At 43.1% G+C, this 19,099-nt stretch overlaps 1 protein-coding gene across 4 annotated transcripts in view; it reads right to left on the bottom strand.

The window, feature by feature from the left end:
- Positions 1-2,105: 2,105 nt before the first annotated feature.
- The window catches only part of SLC30A4 (solute carrier family 30 member 4), a 28,277-nt gene continuing 11,283 nt past the window's right edge, over positions 2,106-19,099 (bottom strand). For 2 of the 4 annotated variants that reach the window (XR_014504587.1, XR_014504589.1), the window contains exons 4-9: positions 14,073-14,226; positions 10,752-10,962; positions 8,762-8,867; positions 5,454-5,588; positions 3,486-5,024; positions 2,106-3,412 (exon numbers count right to left, since the gene is read on the bottom strand). Coding sequence is in view for 1 of the 4 variants with exons in the window: in XM_083412168.1 (XP_083268294.1) it covers positions 4,870-5,024; positions 5,454-5,588; positions 8,762-8,867; positions 10,752-10,962; positions 14,073-14,226 (761 nt within the window). In the remaining 3 variants the exon portion in view is untranslated. Of the gene's footprint in view, positions 3,413-3,485; positions 5,025-5,453; positions 5,589-8,761; positions 8,868-10,751; positions 10,963-14,072; positions 14,227-19,099 lie in introns of those variants that run through there. The other 2 variants (XR_014504588.1, XM_083412168.1) reach the window with 2 other exon arrangements.

The raw sequence follows: 19,099 nt of genomic DNA on the forward strand, positions 1-19,099 counted from the left end.
GTTTACCTTCCCACTAGTAAGCGGTCCCTATTTATCTACTTGCACCCAGGAGTGCTTTTGAACTGCTAGGTTGGCAGGTGCTGGGACTGAACAACGGGAGCGCACCCCGCCGCGGGGGTTCAAACTGCCGACCTTTCGATCGGCAAGCCCTAGGCACTGAGGCTTTTACCCACAGCGCCACCCGCGTGTAGTATAAACACCAACAACTGGGAAACACTGGCCTGTGAGAGCTCCAGTTGGAGAACAGCCATTACCAAAGGTGTCATGGGCTTTGAAGACACTTGGACTCAGAACACAAGGGAGAAACGTGCTAAGAGGAAGGCACACTTGGCAAACCCTCACCGTGATCAACTCCCGCCCGGAACCCTATGTCCCCACTGTGGAAGGACGTATGGATCCAGAATTGGCCTCCACAGTCACTTACGGACTCACTGTTAAAACCATGTTCATGGAAGACAATCTGACTCAGCTACGAGGGATTGCCAAAGAAGAGGATATAACTAGTAGTTGGCAATTGCAAGTGGAGAGAGTGCTGTTGCTTACAGGTCACGTTGATAGGCCTCCTATGACCTTATCAAGGAGGACTGTTCTTCTTGTTCTTTGTGGGGTGGTTTTGGCATGTTGAGCTTGCCATTGTACTGGCTTTTTCTGCCGTAAACAATGGAACAGGAAGGAGGAAGCTTTCTCTGCGATGTAAATTGCAATAATCTGTTCACCTTGGCTCCATGATAAGAGTACAGTGGTACCTCGGGTTAAGAACTTAATTCGTTCTGGAGGTCCGTTCTTAACCTGAAACTGTTCTTAACCTGAGGTACCACTTTAGCTAATGGGGCCTCCTGCTGCTGCCGTCCCACCAGAGCATGATTTCTGTTCTCATCCTGAAGCAAAGGTCTTAACCCAAGGTACTATTTCTGGGTTAGCGGAGTCTGTAACCTGAAGTGTCTGTAACCTGAAGCGTATGTAACCCAGGGTACCACTGTATCAGTCTTGGGGGCAGAATATCTGAGGTTCAAATCCCCAGCATCTCTAGGTAGGGCTGGGAGAGACTATTAACAACATGGCCACGGACTGAAATCTGGGAGTCGTTGCCAGTCAGTATAGACAATACAGTGGTACCTCGGTTCTCAAACGCCTTGGTTCCCAAATGCTGAAAACCCGGAAGTGTTCCGGTTTGCGAATGTTTTTCGGAAGCGAAACGTCCGATGCGGCTGTCAGCTTTTGTTTCTGGGGCGCCTCCACCAATAAGAAGCTGAGCCTTGGTTTTTGAACATTTTAGAAATCAAACAGACTTCCGGAACAGATTAAGTTAGGCACTGTCATTACTGGCCTTGCTCTGGAGGAACCCAAACTTCTATGCACTAGTGGCCTAAATTGTGGAAACCTTTCGGGGGAAAGTGTATTTCCGAGGTTTGATGGCTCGTAACACCTGATTGGCTCTCCAAACACTCATGCTCATTGGCTACATTCAAATGAAGGAAAGCTTACGCATATCAACCTATGCAAGTTGTGCTTCCTTTTTGTGGTTATTTGGCTATAACTTTTGATAGAATACAGATAATTGAACAAACTTTGTTACATTACATTCTTCATTAAATTATCTTTCCATTGATATATAATATTATGGTATTACTCCAAAAAAAAGAGGTGGTGTTATCAGCCATCAAGCCTCAGAAATACACTTTCCCCAAAAGTTTCCCACACAATTGTGGCCACTAGTGTACGTACACACACTGCAATCTATGATTAAGCCCAGGGCCTCGCCTGTCCTTTGAATAAAATATAGAAATACTGTACGTAGATTGAAAACAGCAATTAACTCTCATTGCACAAATGCACACATACCACTGAGATGAAGAAACAGGGCACGTACTTCCAAGTCATGGTACGATACCTTTGGAATGCCCTCCGTATGGAGGCATGTCTGGCACTGACTCTACAACTGATTCGGTGCCAGGTCAAAACTTAACCCTATTTGCCCAGGCACTTTAAAGTCTGCTCTTGGCTAGGCAAGAAAAAAAATAAAATAAAAACCATCACTTATCTACTCATCTGCAATCCAAAGTGAGCTCAGAGTTCACAAAAGAGTAGTAAGAATAACTCATAAGTGGGCAGTATAATAATCAATTTAATAAATCCACAGTAAAGCAACACATTTGTTTCATTAAACAAATATATAGTATATAATTACAATTAAAAAAAACTCCAAGTACAGTACAGATCTACCAAACCCCCAGTTTCTAATTAGGTGTACTGTAAACCCCAGTTTAATGAAATATCCATTATGAATATCCATTTGTGTGCAAAAATACCTGACTTCCGAAAAGGTCATAAAGGAGGGATACACAAAAAGTTTCACAAACTGAGATATGGCTTTGTGTTTCTATTGTCGTGTATCAAAACAACAGGGTCCCAAATATGCCAGTTCTTCATTTCGATATCATTTAGTGCAGTTTGCTCATTCTAATACTGAAATTTTGTCTTGGGGTTGAGCAGAAGGGGGGAAAGTTGGCTAGTCCCAAGCGACATAAAATCCAGCAAATGGGCATAAAAATAAATCCATCAGTGTACCATATCCTAAGATACTTGGAGAGAGTTTGCTCTTCAAGGAATCGCTTGCTCTCTAGATCTTGTTGAACTCCAGATTCCATCAGTTTTAGCCAATTGTCAATGGGCACTAGAGTCCAATAAAATCTGAAGTCATCCTTCCTTTGCATGAAGCATTTGAATAATAATTTAAAGTTAAATAACTATGCATATTGCTTTCGTGAAGTGTTAATTTTAAAAGTCACCCTTCATGAGAAGATATTGGTCCTTAAAAACAATAACAAATATCTCATCTGTGAAGGAAAAAGAACAGATTTCAAACTATTATGCTCCAAACAGCAAAATAGTTATCCAATTAGTCAAAACATGCTGGCAATTGTTAACGATGATACTTATTTCTGTTGTTTGTTGGGATTAAGTGGGATTATTTTCTCTTTTTTTGGCTTCTTTAGCCCTATTTACAGGCGATACAAAAACTACGGTGGAAAATAAAATGTGGCAAGCTAAGCTTTAAAATATTGATTGCTTCGGATTTCAGAGTTGAAGATCAAACCTTTCCAAGAGATTATACCATGTATTTGTTACACCGCAATCTTATTCACACCGATAGTTCTGTTTAGATGTAAAGAATCAGAGGTCAAATCCCTGGCATTTTTAAAATATAAATTTCTACACCACTAATTCTCATGGTATCTGGCTTTGGATTAGCTATGCTCCAGAAGAACCATCTCTTGTCTTGCAGTTCCTTCTCCTGATTTCACCTTCTCTATACTCAAAAATTTTAGGAAGAATCCAGTAATAATTTGGTGCCTGGGAAGCAGTTCTGAAGGCCTGCAATTCAACACAGGCCCAAAAATGGAACATTTTACTTTTAGACTGCTAGGAGAAGAATGACAACCAAAAAAAATAATGGACACAGGCCCAAAAATGGAACATTTTACTTTTAGACTGCTAGGAGAAGAATGACAACCAAAAAAATAATGGACAGTGGGCGTCCTTCTGTTTGACTAAAAGGCAGTACAGTTCACCAAATCACTAACATTTCACTGGCACACGTTAGCATACATTACCATGCAAAATCGATATTTATCGGGAGGAAATGTAAAGGTGAAATGGAAACCATATGCTCACAATTGTAAGTTTCGGGGGCTGCAGTGTATCTGACGCCTTCGTTCTCTTTATTTCCTGAATGTCTACAACTTTCACCAACCCAGTGCCAGATGGACCACAATTCTGTGCTGGCTGGGGATGATGACAGCTGTACAACATCTGCAGGGCACAGAGTTGGTGCAGGCTATTCTACAGTACATCTACTGATTGGATCTCTGCTTTAAATCTGGTTTCTATAAGGCCCCCCCCTCTCTTGCAAGAGGCAAATCAATCACAAAAAGTCCCCTACGACATATTTATTCACTAGAATTAAGGTTCATGCTTAACCAAACAGCCTCTTGAAGCAGGTTAAAATGTTAGATATCCAAGATGATCGATAAGAATCGTCTCAAAGTAAATTATATATATTTGAAAAGAAATTTAAATATGCTTTTTCTATGGTAAAAGTCCTACGCCGAAAGATACGAGAGACAACTATTCTTTACAAACGTAGTGGGTCCAGCCCCAAAGTCTTCAGATAAACAACAGATAGCTTGTCCCAGGAAAAGACCTTTTCTGGTTTGGATCGTAGGTTAAAGCTAAAATTTCCAGGACTGGTTACTGCAAAAGCTATACTTCTCAGTATGTATTCAAGTTTGAATGAAGAGAGACAACTTATAAAAAAATGTTCTGCTATACCAGCAGCATCGTTTTTGTTTTAGGCAAGGTAGTAAAAAAAAAACCATAGCTGTTGGAGAGAGATAAAATACGGTGTAACCAGTTCAGGGATCATTAACCTTTTTGATCACAGACATGATCAACCTTGGCAACTCTTTTTAAACTCAAGTAGTTAATTCTCGGCGCCCTTTAGGAAAGCAGGCAAGCACTGTTGGAAGTTAACAAATGGCAACGAGGAAGTGTGCGCTACGAGGTATCCGCCAACCGCAACGTGATCTGTAAACAATTTGTTGGATATGTATAGATATTGGCATGAAAACCCTGGCCGGAAGGAACGGCGAGAGAGAAAGTTACAACTCGTTTTCACGGAAAGGGGAATTCTGACCCCGTTCCAAACCCTTCTGGTTGCAAGAGGATTGCCAATACTAGTCCAGCCCAAGGGATTCCGTTCCGTTTGCAAATCTTGCATTTATTGCTTCGTGGTCTTTTGGCTGCAAAGGTTAAGAAGAATAAGGCAGCGAGTCCTCCCAAAAAGACAAAGAAAAAAGCGTGGAGAAATTAGGCACTGGAATTCTGGCAGCTTGCGCAGGGTTTGTTCTCTCCTCGCCTGTAACTCTGAAGCTGGATTGAACATTGATAGACTCCGAATGTGCTCAGCAACAACCGCTGGGCCTTTGACTGGATTTCTTCCCACTTTGATGAACTGCCAGGAACTGGAAAGCAAGGAAGACACAGTAAGTGCCACCAAAACATGGGCAGAGCAATCGTATCGGTGGGTTGGGGGGGGGAGGAAAATGGCAGGGGGCTGTGGGAAGAGAAGCTACTTTCACATCACGCATCTAAAGCACTGGGGTGCCACCTTAAAGAGTATTGGCTTCCCCCAAGTAATTATGGGAGCTCTGCCAGGGGGATAATGGTCAATTGTCAAGGATGATGGCAACTGAAGTCCAGCAACATTTAAATGACCCCAGATTCCCATCCCTGATCTAGAAACAGAACACAGGAAACAATAAATTAATTCATAGTTAACAAACCACAAATATGACCCCCCCCCAAAAAAAATTTGATTTATTGATTGAATTTAATCACATGATTCTGCTTCATTAACACAACCATTAGCTCTGCCTGCTTCCCAGTTTTACCTAATTGCAAGTGGACTATGGCAATGGTTTTTCCAGCAGTCAATGACCAAATATTCAGGTTTTCCACTGAAAACACATCTTCAATTTTCATTAGCTCCTCTTTAATGCGATCCACATTCAAATGCCTTGGAACTCCTACAAGGAGGACATGAGTTTTAGATGTTTAGAATTATTGTTGATTGTTATGTGATGCCATTATATTAAACTTGAGCAGAGTATTTAAAAAAGGATAAAAAGCAGCCATTTAGTCACATTGTGAAAGTGCCTCAAGGGAAAACACTCATATAAACTTTTTCATCTTCTGCTTTTCTAGGAACTGAAATGTTATCAGTCACTTTGAAGTGATAACATTTATTCGGAAATAGCAGTGCACTGGTTCTCAGCAATTTTGGGGAACCATTGACAAATTTGTTCAAAAACTAAACTGTGGCTAATCTTAACTAAAGTTTGTTGAAGCAAGGCTCCTTCTACAATAATGTTATAAAGCAGGCTTTTCTCAGCAAGCCCTGGAAACTGTCCCACCTGAAGAAGAATGGCAACTTAAGCTGACAAAATATGTGCAGCTTGCAGACTTAACATATAGAATAAGAGAACAAGAAGAACATACCGTATTGGCCTGAATATAAGTCTCATTTTATTTTATTTTCCAAATCCCAACCGTGAAAAGTTAAAGTGCGGCTTAAATTCGCGACCTTACAAAAACTGGCTTTTACGATGTCGCTGCTGAAACGGACATACGGTAAAACGGAACGGGTGTGAATGCCTGCAGAATTTTAAAGGTGAGTGTTATATTTGGGCCAATACGGTATGTTTAGAGAAGATTAGAAAAAGTTTGTTGAATATATGGGGGGGGGGATTGTGTACACTTGAAAACACGGGCAGCATTAAGTTAATTCAAGAGTCCAAATAAGTTTTGATGGATGCAAAAATGGAATACTGAATGGTATGGTTTTTGTAACATATGCAGAGATTTATGAAATGCAAAATGAACCATGGAAAGAGAAGAAGGGAAGTCATTGATACAGCGGTACCTCAGGTTACATACGCTTCAGGTTACATACGCTTTAGGTTACATACTCCGCTAACCCAGAAATTGTGCTTCAGGTTAAGAACTTTGCTTCAGGATAAGAACAGAAATCGGGCTCTGGCGGCGCGGCGGCAGCAGGAGGCCCCATTAGCTAAAGTGGTCTTCAGGTTAAGAACAGTTTCAGGTTAAGAACGGATCTCCGGAACGAACTAAGTACTTAACCTGAGGTACCTCTGTACTTTAAGGATGTTTAAATGAATATTCTAAATTGTAAAACAGAAATATTAATAAAAAATATTTTTTCAAAAAAGCCCTGGGAATTTGTTAAGTGTCCATCTTTTGTTTACAGGTATATTGCCTTGTTGAAACACTTATCAGGATGTGATTTCAATACCATGATATGGTGATTTATCACACAGCCCTACACCTGAGTAAACACAAGGCAGCAAATCTAGGATTGGGCTGAGACTGCAAAAGACCTGCATGAAGCTGTTAACATAAGATGAAAACAATTCACGGCAGCTGGCTAGGAATTTGATGGATGAGTTCTTGTAAATCTGCGGTATGAAAGGGAACCAACATTCAATAAAGCAGAATGGGAAAGTCATTTGCATCATTTAGAATGGCCTTATTAGGGTTATCCGTCAACAACAGCTAGCACAGCTTCTGACACTGTTGGCTGAAAGCTGCTAACTTGTGGAATCTCCCAGAGAAACATGTGTTTCAGTCGACAGCATAATAAAAAGTTTAAGTCCTCTGGGTGAAGTACAACTAGTGCTATTCTTCTAGAAAAAGAGGTTGCAGAACTCAGCATGAACACCTCCCTCATTCTCTGAAATCGCTTTTATTTCATTTTACAAATACCAAGTTATAACAATATGAAATACATATTCATATACAGTGGTACCTTGGGTTATGAACTTAATTCGTTCCAGAAGTCCGTTCTTAGCCCACAATCGTTCTTAACCTGAGGTGCACTTTCGCTAATGGGGCCCCCCGCTGCTGCCACACCACCGGCACACTTTTTCCGTTCTCTTCCTGAGGCAAAGTTTGCAACCCAAGGTAACAACTTCTGGGTTAGCAGAGTTTGTAACCCAAAGCGTTTGTAACCCAAAGCGTTTGTAACCCGAGGTACCACTGTATAGAGATTTCTCTGAATCTCAAGACTTCCCGCCATCCCCTCCCTGGGTCCTATTGTCGACATTTTTCAACTGCATATTATTTTATAATCTATATTTTGTCTCTGCCCATATTGTCCATATTATTTGTGACATTAAAAGTGTTATTAAAATCCTGCTAATGTTTTCATCTGCTTACAGCGGTTTCCTAAAGAAATTATAATCCCCCCCCCCATTCTTTCTTGAAGTTTTTGTCTTCTGGGTTCCTGTGCTTTCCGGTCAATTTTCCTATTTCGGCACAATCCAAGAGCTTAGTTTGCCATTCCTCTCTGGTAAGAAGTCTTTCTTCTTTCCACACCTCCCTCATTCTCTTAGCATGGCAATGGCACCCACCTGAGAGGTGCCAGAACTTAGTTTCACTGAGATCTGGCTGAGGAAACAAAGTCCTGAGCACAACTGAAATGATCAACGAAGATTTTGAGTAAATCTCAGATGTCCGGCTGTGATTCAGTGCCAAATCACCTTGTAAGACAACCACATACAGTGAAATGCATAAATTTTCAAAACTATTGATCAAGATTTTGAAAGTTATTTAGAAAACCAAAGCACCGTATTTTTCGCTCTATAGGACGCACCTGACCATAGGACGCACCTTGTTTTAGAAGGGGAGAACAAGAAAAAAAAAATCTCCCCCTCTCTGCTCTGCGCCCCTTCAGCGAAGCAGCAGGAGAAACAGAACCCCTTCCATTTCTCCTCCCGCTTGGCTGAAGGGGTGCTGCGTAGCTCTCCCTCTCTGCTGAAGCCAGGGGAGTCTTGCTCTCCCGGCTTCAGCAAAAGGAACCCGAAGCCTCCGGAGTGTAGCGGGAACTCCCGCTGCGCTCCGGAGGCTTCAGGCGGCTATCCCTGAAGCCTGGAGAGCAAGAGGGGTCGTTGAGCTCCCTCTGCGCTTCGGAGGCTTCGCGTTGCTATCACTGAAGCCAAGGAGCCTGCATTCGCTCCATAGGACGCACACACATTCCCCCTTAATTGTTGGAGGGGAAAAGGTGTGTCCTATAGAGCGAAAAATACGGTAAGTAGTACAGCCATTGTTGCTTCCACTTGCTCATTGCTTCTATCTGCTCTTGAAAGGGCACCTCGAATATAGGAGTTTGATCTTTCATTACCTTCAAGTACAATTATTCCGGTGTCCCGGATGATCCGAAATGTTGTGAAAGCCACCAGGACTGAGAATACATATGTGCATATAGGGTCAGCAATCTTGTATTCTGGCTGAAACAAAGAAGGTTAAAGCCTGGTAAGATTACATCTGCATAAGTAATTATAATATAATAATTTTTAATTTATATCCCACCCAACTGGCTGGGTTTCCCCAGCCACTCTGGGCTGCTTACAACATATAAAACACAACAAAACATCAAACATTAAAAAACAAATATCTGATACAAGCAACAAACAAACCAATAAATCAATAAACAACAAACAACAGTTTACAGTTATACCCAAACTAAAATAACCGTCAACCCCAACTAAACATTTAACCAACACCAACTCAACAAAAATGAAACAGAGGAACAAAAATGAGAACCGTTTAAGACATTTTAGTCAGCTGCCGCAACCCAAGCGTTATTCCAGCGATGTCCCAGTGCCCTCCCAGGAGCCTTTTAGCTATTCAGGATGAGTGTGGGTCCCGCTCCCCAGGCCAGGTGGAGCAGATTAAGATGGCTTAACCTATTATTATTATTATTATTATTATTTCAAATAAATAAATCTGTATACTGCCCTTCATCCACAGATCTCAGGGCAGTTCACAACATAAAAATACAAAATAAATACCGTATTTTTCGCTCTATAGGACGATTTTTTCCCCTTGATTTCCCCCTCTAAAAACTAGGTGCGCCCTATGGTCCGGTGCGAAAAATACTGTGTGTGTGTGTGTGTGTGTATATATATATATAATTTAAAAATAAAATAATGAACATATATATATATATGTATATATGTGTATGTGTGTGTGTGTGTGTGTGTGTGTATATAATTTAATAATACAATATATATAAAAATTCTCCATATAGCGAAAGAGAGAGAATCTTTTTGATTAAGTGGCTTATAACTGTTTCTAAATAACATTTTGAAAATCTACGCTGGTTTTAAAATATAAATATGTATTGAGTACTACAATGTATAGAAAGGTAGGTTGACAATGAGTCTACACATCAATTGTTTTGAGTATTCACAGGCTTCTCTTGGAAGAAGCTCCACTGAATTGGTCCAAAAGGAAAAAAGGCCCTGCCCCTCATCCCTGCAGATGACATTCCCTACGGTTCCCAAACAAAAAGGAGAGCTTTCCTTGCCTATTTCAGTAAGCAGGTATAAAAGCATTTTTAAGCTAGGCAAACTCCCATCAGAGCATTGCACTCAGAGGACATACATCATGCTAAGCCAAGAATATGTAGCGGGGGAGTGGGCGCTTAGCTCAGTTGGTTAGAGCGTGGTGCTGGTAACGCCAAGGTTGCAGGTTCGATTCCATTGCAGGGGGTTGGATTAGATGATCCGTGGGGTCCCTTCCAACTCTACAATTCTATGATTCTATATACAGAACAGAGAATCTGGTATTTCGTGTGCCGCTAGGCTGATTTAAGCAAGGCAAGCTGTCCAAATTCGCCATATCCCATAGTTACAGGGAACGAGGCAGAGGGCCTTCTCGGTGGTGGCACCCGCCCTGTGGAACACCCTCCCATCAGATGCCAAGGAAATAAACAACTATCTGACTTTTAGAAGACATCTGAAGGCAGCCCTGTTTCGGGAATGTTTGATGTTTTGTCGTGTTTTTAGTATTCTGTTGGGAGACACCCAGAGTGGATGGGGAAACCCAGCCAGATGGGTGGGGTATAAATATATATAAAATATTTAAAAAGTAAATATTCCCAGCTCCTAGCCCCCAGATCCTAATTTGTCCAACCCTGCTGTTCCTGGGAGGGCTTGAAGCTCCACAATAATTTCCCCACTGAGCTAAGCAGAACTACAGTTCTGCATGCAAATCCCTGCATGCTGGGGGAAAAAGTTAAGAGCACATACAGGTTCCTGTGGAGTTCAAGCTCTGACCAGCCCAAGGTGAGAAATGTCTTTGTTTGCAAGTCTAATGAAAAGCCCTACCTTGAAACGAATGATGTATGCAGCTACAAGAACGCCTATGCTTTGCACCAGGTCTCCCAGGGCATGCACAAAGGCGGCTCTCACTGCCAGGCTGCCGTGACCGTGACCGTGCCCAGGAGTTGCGGCAGAAGAGGAACTGGAGGGAGGAACGGGGGCGGGGGAGTGCGAATGGGAGTGCAGGTGGCCAGACTGGTTCAGCAGAAAGCCCATGCTGAAAGGGAAAGTAGAAGGAAAGAAGCTGAAACAAAACAGAGATAAGGAGGAAGACCCCCAAAAACCCAACCCCAGATGTTAGCACGTTTCATTCTTTTTGTAAGCATGAAGAGGGCAAACCACAAATGCAAGCTGCTAGGACAGTGGTACCTCGGGTTAATGCTTCGGGTTACAAACGCTTCAGGTTACAGACTCCGCTAACCCAGAAGTAGTAACTCGGGTTAAGAACTTTACCTCAGGATGAGAACAGAAATCGTGCGGCGGCAGCGGGAGGCCCCATCAGCTAAAGTGGTACCTCAGGTTAAGAACGGTTTCAGGTTACGAACGGGCCTCCAGAACAAATTAAGTTCTTAACTAGAGGTACTACTGTACACTGGACACATATATTAAAACCTTTTTGAAAATTCATTTTTGTCTTAAATGTTACGGCTGCCTCAGAATGAACATGGTGTTCCATCGCTAGCTATTACTGTAGATATATCCATGATTATAACTACAGGTAAAGGTAAAAAAGGTAAAGGACCCCTGGACGGTTAAGTCCAGTCAAAGGCGACTATGGACTCGAGGCACTCATCTCGCTTTCAGGCCGAGGGAGCCGGCGTTTGTCCACAGACAGCTTTCCTGGTCATGTGGCCGACAGGACTAAACCGCTTCTGGCGCAACGGAACACCGTGATGGAAACCAGAGCGCATGGAAATGCCATTTATCTTCCCGCCACAGCGGTACCTATTTATCTAGTTGCACTGGCATGCTTTTGAACTGCTAGGTTGGCAGAAGCTGGGACACAGCAACGGGGGCTCATCACGGGGATTCGAACCGCCGACCTTCCAATCGGCAAGCCCAAGAGCAGGCATAGGCAAACACAGCCCTCCAGATGTTTTGGGACTACAACTCCCATCATCCCTAGCTAACAGAAGCAGTGGTCAGGAACGATGGGAGTTGTAGTCCCAAAACATCTGGAGGGCCGAGTTTGCCTATGCCTGCCCAAGAGGCTCAGTGGTTTAGACCACAGCGCCACCTGCATCCCCCCATGTAGCTACAATTAAATGTACAGCTGGTGATGGTCTACCATGCTTTTTACTGCTAGGCCACCGTAAACAGAGAGAAAGAACACACATAACATATATTGAAAAGTGATTAAACTCTAATAGACCGAAAACAATATACAGTGGAACCTCAGTTGTCGAATGTAATCTGTTCCAGAAGACCGTTTGACTTCTGAAATGTTCGACAACCGAGGTGCAATTGCTGGTTGGCAAAATCCATTGAAAAAATGGAGAAACGCGCCTCAGAAGTCAATTGACTTCCGAGGCGTGTTTGAAAACAGAAGCATTCATAGGCACCCCATTGCGGGGATTCGAACCGTTGGCCTTCTAATTGGCAAACCCAAGAGGCTCAGTGGTTTAGACCACAGCACCACCCACAGTCAGTAAGGTAGCACAGAAAGGGAACCGTTGTTCTCCTGGCTTCCCAAACAAAGCTGGTTGCGAGCGGTCACCAAGAAGGGAGAGGTGTGACACACTTGCCTCTTGATAAAAGCCAGCAAGCTACCAGGTTGAGAAGCCAGGAGAGCAACGGTGGTCGCACTCGCGCTGCCTCATTGGCCGGCAGATCAAATCATCCCACCAAGATAAAGGCTTGTCCTCTTCCTGCTTTTGCACTGATCCTAAACTTCCAGCACCAGGAATTCTAAGTGCCCAGGTACATGGGGATGCTAGAACCTCAAAGCTGGCAATCGCATCCACTGCAGTGGTCAAATTAGGAGACTTCGCTAAAAACAAAAGGTAGAGGGAAAGCAGGCAAGAGCCAGAATACAAAATAAACCAGAGCACCCCGGCTCCCAAACAGGACTAAGAAGATTCCACAGAATCTCCAGGACTTCTCTCCTGCCCTTTTACATCTCCATTATGTCCAAAGTTCACCATGTTATTCCAGTCCCATTTACAATTTTAACTGTTTACAATGGTTTTTAAGATGGATTATAAATTTTCCCCATTCCTTATTAAAATTTTGGTCTTCCTGATTTCTGATTCTTCTGGTCACTGTTGCCATTTCGGCATAGTCTATCAACTTGATCTGCCATTCTTCTCCGGTAGAGACATTTTATTCTTTCCATCTCTGAGCTAATAGCAATCGCGTAGCCGTGGTTGCGTACATAGATAAACCTTTCTGTTCCCTTGGGATTTTGGCACCTAAAATTCTCAAACTGGACTACCGTATTTTTCGCTCCATAAGATGCACCAGACCATAAGACGCACCTAGTTTTTGGAGGAGGAAAACAAGGAAAAAAAATATTCTGACTCTCATTAGCCAGAACAGCAAGAGGGATCGCTGCGCAGTGAAAGCAGCAATCCCTCTTGCTGTTCTGGCTTCTGGGATAGCTGCGCAGCCTGCATTCGCTCCATAAGACGCACACACATTCCCCCTTACTTTTTAGGAGGGAAAAAGTGAGTCTTATAGAGCAAAAAATACTGTAATTCTAGCCTATTGACTACACCATAGTCGTGAGGCGAGTCAGCTTCATAGAAAGTCCATTCTGAAACCCTGATGGTGGCAGGGGAACATTGAGGGCAGCGGAGGTTTTTTGAACCTCTCTTCTGAAAGGAGTGACTTCTGGCTAAGGTTACCAGACGTCCCCGTTTCCCGGGGACAGTCCCCGGATTTACAAATCAGTCCCCATACAAAATCCTATCATTCCTACTGAAGTTGGATTCACTGAAAAAAATCTAGTAACCTTACTTCTGGCTCTTTCTGACAAATAAGATCCAGTTGGTACCCTTTTTGGCAATTGAAGAGGATTGACAGGAGATACGTGACAGACTGGCATAAAGAAACAGTGGGCAAAGGAGCAAATTAAATGAATTTGGATATGCAGAAGATATTTTAAAAAGCAAAAAAATTAAGGAGCCGCAGAAAGAGGGGGAAGGAAGTCAAATTTTGAAATGATAAAGCGATTGTAAAACTAGTGAAATGTTTAAACTTGAAAAGTATAAATAAAAATTTAAATAATAAAAAAGAGAAACGGTGGAGCAGTTCTGGGACTTTCTTCACAGGAGTCCCTTGCTAAGAAGGCGGCTAACTTTCAACAGAAAGAAAAGGAACACTTACATAAGGTTGACCGCTACCCCAATGGCTGCTGTAATCAGCATAATATCCCCATTGATTTCGTAGTCCATGTGGATGGTCCTTTGAACAGCTTCGTACAAGAGGAAAACCATGAGGATATAAATCAGCAAGACGCTGAACATGGCAGACAACACCTCTGGGAAAGAGAGAAAAAAACAGCAGCACTGTTACAAGAGCATCTGCGCACAAACATCATGCAACGTTTAGCATTTCTAAGGTACTTTTAATTACAGTGGTACCCCGCAAGACGAATGCCTCAGAAGACGGAAAACCCGCTAGACGAAAGGGTTTTTCGTTTTCTGAGGTGCTTCGCAAGACAGATTTTTCTAAGGGCTTGCTTCGCTAGACGAAACAGCCCTGCCTCTCCTGTCATGGCGACGGTCGCACGCTCGCTTCCTCACTCCTCCGGCTCTCTCCCACCTTCCGGCCGACCATTTCGGCTGCCTCGCGCCGCTGCCCACCGCCCTCGCACGCTCCCGTCAGGAGCCCTTGCCGCCAGCAGCCAGCGTTGCAGCCGGAGTCGCACTCCTGAGCCCCGCCGCCCTCCAGCAGCCGCGTCGCACGGTGGCCACAAGGCGCGGGTGAGTCCAAGGACCGGCTGCGGCAGCTGCCCTGCTTCTCCCCACCCCTCCCCGCCATGGTGCTTCGCAAGACGAAAAAACTCGCTCTACGAAAAAACTCGCGGAACGAATTAATTTCGTCTTGCGAGGCACCACTGTACACTGAATCCAGGCTAGGTTAAGTAAATGTTAATAATGTAAATTTAAACATTTCCAACAAAGGCTTTTCTATTAGGAATTTTAGGAGCTGATATTCCTTAGGACTCCTGCCAACCTAGCAGTTCAAAAGCACGCAGTACAAGAAGATAAAAAAGTACCACTCTAGCGGGAAGGTAAATGGCGTTTCCGTGCGCTGCTCTGGTTCACCAGAAGCGGCTTAGTCATGCTGGCCACATGGCCTGGGAGCTGTACGCCGGCTCCCTCGGCCAATAAAGCGAGATGAGCGCCGCAACCCCAGAGTCGTCTGCGACTGGACCTAATGGTCAGGGGTCCCTTTACCTTTTATTCCAAAGGAACAGAAAAGACTTTTTATGTACATGATGACAGCCGCACGGATATTACTAGCCCAGAGATGGAAAGAAGGCAAAGTCCCTACCAGAGAAGAATGGCAAATTAATCTGTTGGCAAAATTGACTGGAAAGCTCAGGGACCAAGAAGACCAAAACTTTCACAAAGTGTGGGGAAAAATAATAATTTATCTTGGAGACCACTGTAAGCAGATGAAAACATTAGCAGGATTGCAAAAATACTTGTAATGCAGCAAATACAGTAGTCCCTTGGAAGTTGAATGGAATCCATTCCGGAAGTCCGTTCAACTTCCAAACTGTTCGGAAACCAAAGCACAGCTTCTGATTGGCTTCAGGAATCTCCTGCAGCCAATTGGAGGCCACTTTGGACGTTTGGCTTCTAAAAAAATGTTCGAAAACTGGAACACTCACTTCTGGGTTTCGATCGTTCAGGAGCCAAAACGTATGAGTACCAAGGCGTTCGACAACCAAGGTACAACTGTACTATCGGAGATAATGGAGAGACATAAAATATGGACTACTGAATAATATGTAGCTGAAAAGGCTGACAAGAGGATCCATTGAGGGGAAGGTGGGAAGTCCAGAGATTTGGAGGAATCTTTAAATATGGATGTGTATGGTTATATTGTCAATAAATAAGGGACGCGGGTGGCGCTGTGGGTTAAACCACAGAGCCTAGGACTTGCTGATCAGAAGGTCGGCGGTTCAAATCCCCGCGACGGGGTGAGCTCCCGTTGCTCGGTCCCTGCTCCTGCCAACCTAGCAGTTCGAAAACACGTCAAAGTGCAAGTAGATAAATAGGTACCACTCCGGCAGGAAGTTAAACGGCGTTTCCGTGCGCTGCTCTGGTTTGCCAGAAGCGGCTTAGTCATGCTGGCCACATGACCTGGAAGCTGTACTCCGGCTCCCTCGGCCAGTAAAGCAAGATGAGCGCCGAAACCCCAGAGTCGGCCACGACTGGACCTAATGGTCAGGGGTCCCTTTAACTTTACCTATGGTTGTATTATTATAATGTTATACTTGATAAATCAGATAAAAATCATTTCAAAAGAAAATAATAATGCGAGAAGAGGCTGCTGGATCAGGCAGATACTCCAACTATTCCAGCATCTTCTCACAATGGCTGTGACCATATGCCTGGGGGAAACCAACAGATAAGCTATGGAGAAATCCCATTTAAGCTTTTGAAGAATCTAAAGAGTCCCTGGAACCCTCAGTTTGGAAAGTCCATGCCGTACAACATCATAAGGTCCTTTAATTAGCAAAAACTGCACCATGGATTAGCTGGCTGCAAGACAGCTACTCTGCAAAGCTGTCACAGGTTCTTTAAAAAATAATAATAATAATAGGTGATCTTATTAGGAGAAACTGAACTCAAAATCCTTCAGCTGCTTCCCAGTCTTAAGGTAAAGGGACCCCTGACCATTAGGTCCAGTTGTGACCGACTCTGGGGTTGCGGCGCTCATCTTGCTTTATTGGCTGAGAGAGGGTCATGTGGCCAGCGTGACTAAGCCGCTTCTGGCGAACCAGAGCAGCGCACGGAAACGCTGTTTACCTTCCCACCGGAGCGGTACCTATTTATCTACTTGCACTTTGACGTGCTTTCGAACTGCTAGGTTGGCAGGAGCAGGGACCAAGCAACGGGAGCTCACCCCGTCACGGGGATTCGAACCGCTGACCTTCTGATCGGCAAGTCCTAGGCTCTGCGGTTTAAACCACAGCACCACCCGTGTCCCCTTCCCAGTCTTATGAGCCCAATATAAGCTATTTTTCCTACTATCTTAAAAAAAACCAACCAGGGTGACTTAGAGGACATGCATACATCAAAAATACAACAATACTGTATTTTTTTAATTTCTGATTTTATTATACTGTTTTGCTGTTTGTATTTCTGTATACCACTTAAATACATTTTCAATACTGAGTGGTTTAGAAATCCTTTTAAATAAATAAAAATGAACAAATATTAAGGCAGTAATCCAAGTAGCTTTTCCAGGAAAAAGACCTATTGAATACCTGGGAGTTACTTCCGAGTAATCATACATAGGACAGTGTGGTAAAACCACGTAATACAAAAGAAAAAAAACATTTATTAGGATAAAAGTAACTGATGCTGTCATATAATAATGCCTGAGTGTTCTCAAAGCAATTTGGTTTTAATTATTTTTCTAAAGTTGTTGTAATACCTAAACAACAACAACAAAAAAACAAAAAATAGAAAAAAGAAAGAAAGAAAACTATGTAATACAGGCAAACAGAACAGAAAAGCAGCATAAAAATTGAAGAGTGAAACTATTAACGGGCCCTGTGAGGGGAAAAAATATTTCCAAAGTCTCCTTTTACTCCATCTAGGAGGAGGGTTAAATTTCATAACTGAGCCTGCCAAGCTTTTATTCCTAGATAGAGACATTTTCCTACACACTGGGCTTACAGTATCAGCTCATCAATTCATTATAAAGCCATACTGTACTATACTGTACGGTAGCAAGTCTTCCTCCGTCTCAAGCGATAAGGAGTTTGGCAGTAACGAACCTTTTCTTTCAAGAGTTTTTAATTTTGTGGCATGAGTATCCTTATGACTGAAATATAACCCACCGGGGCCAGGAGTCGTTTTCAAAGGCATTTAAATACACCCCAGTGCTTAGGGTTATTATGTGCATCTCCCATGGGGCCCCCATTACAATTTGGAACTAAAAACAAAAAGCACGACTGAAAAAAAATCTAATTATAGCTTTAAAGAAGAAGTAGAAGTCACATGAACAGTGAATTAAATAATCTGATCAGAGACTAACCTAACACAGAGCTGAGTCAGTGCATTTTTTAATTGCAACACACTTTTTTGTTTCGCAACTTTGCTTTCTAAGAGTTGATAAATGTTCTTGGAAACTTTTGGTGGGTGCTGCCCTGGCTTTAGGAGATAAACTGTAATAGTTTCTAAAGACACGTCTATCAACTTAACCACAAATACACAGCTCCTCTGAAATCAATGGGCCTAATTCAGCATTTATTATTAAGAACGTTATATCGTTTTGCTTGTTCATTTGTTACATTTATATCCCACTTTTTTTCTTCCAAGTGGTGGCCGACATGACTCTCCCCCTCCTCATCTAATCTCAACAACAACCCTGTTGTTGGTAGGCTAGACTAAGAGGCAGTGACTGGTCCAAGGTTTGCTACATGGCCAAGCGGGGATTTGAATCCTGGTCTCTCAAATCCTAATCTGACATTCTAACCAAGAAGCACAAAGCTACACATCCTTATGGGCTTCCCACAGGTATCTGATTGGTTGCTGGGTGAACAGAACAGTGTTGTAGCATGAGGAGGCCCCATGCGCAGATTTGTGGAAATCTGAAAATGGCTTCTCCATGCAAACCAGGAAGCGACCTCTCCATGCAAGGGAACAGCTCTACTTTTCTTATGTTTGTGGCTGTGATCTGCTGGGTGACGCAGACGCCATTAGGCAATTGAACACACATGCATACTCTGTTCATGTCCCTCCCACCACCCTCCATACGGCCCCAGGTTCTGGCAACCCATGCTACACCACTGAAACAGAATGCTAAAGTGGGCAGACCTTTGGTCTCTAACGGCGGGGCTGTTATGTTCTTAGGTTGCAAGTCAGAAGAAGGAGTTGTGCGCGGCAATAATATTGTTAGCCCAGAAATGGAAACAAGAAGAAATTCTGACGAAAGAAGAATGGCAGATGAAATTAATGGACTACGCAGAATTGGACAAAATGACGGGAAGGATTCGAAACCTGCGGGACCAGAGATTTACAGAAGATTGGAAGAAGTATATGAATTATTTGAAGAGCAACTGTAATCAACAAATTACGCAAGAAGTTTTGTAAGGAGAAATATACGAAGTGTTACAAAGTAGAAAAAGATAGAGATATTGGTTATGAGTTTGAAATGTAATAGGG

The sequence above is a fragment of the Podarcis tiliguerta genome, assembly GCF_965153285.1.
Source record: "Podarcis tiliguerta genome assembly, chromosome: 14".
Taxonomy (NCBI): Eukaryota; Metazoa; Chordata; class Lepidosauria; order Squamata; family Lacertidae; genus Podarcis; species Podarcis tiliguerta.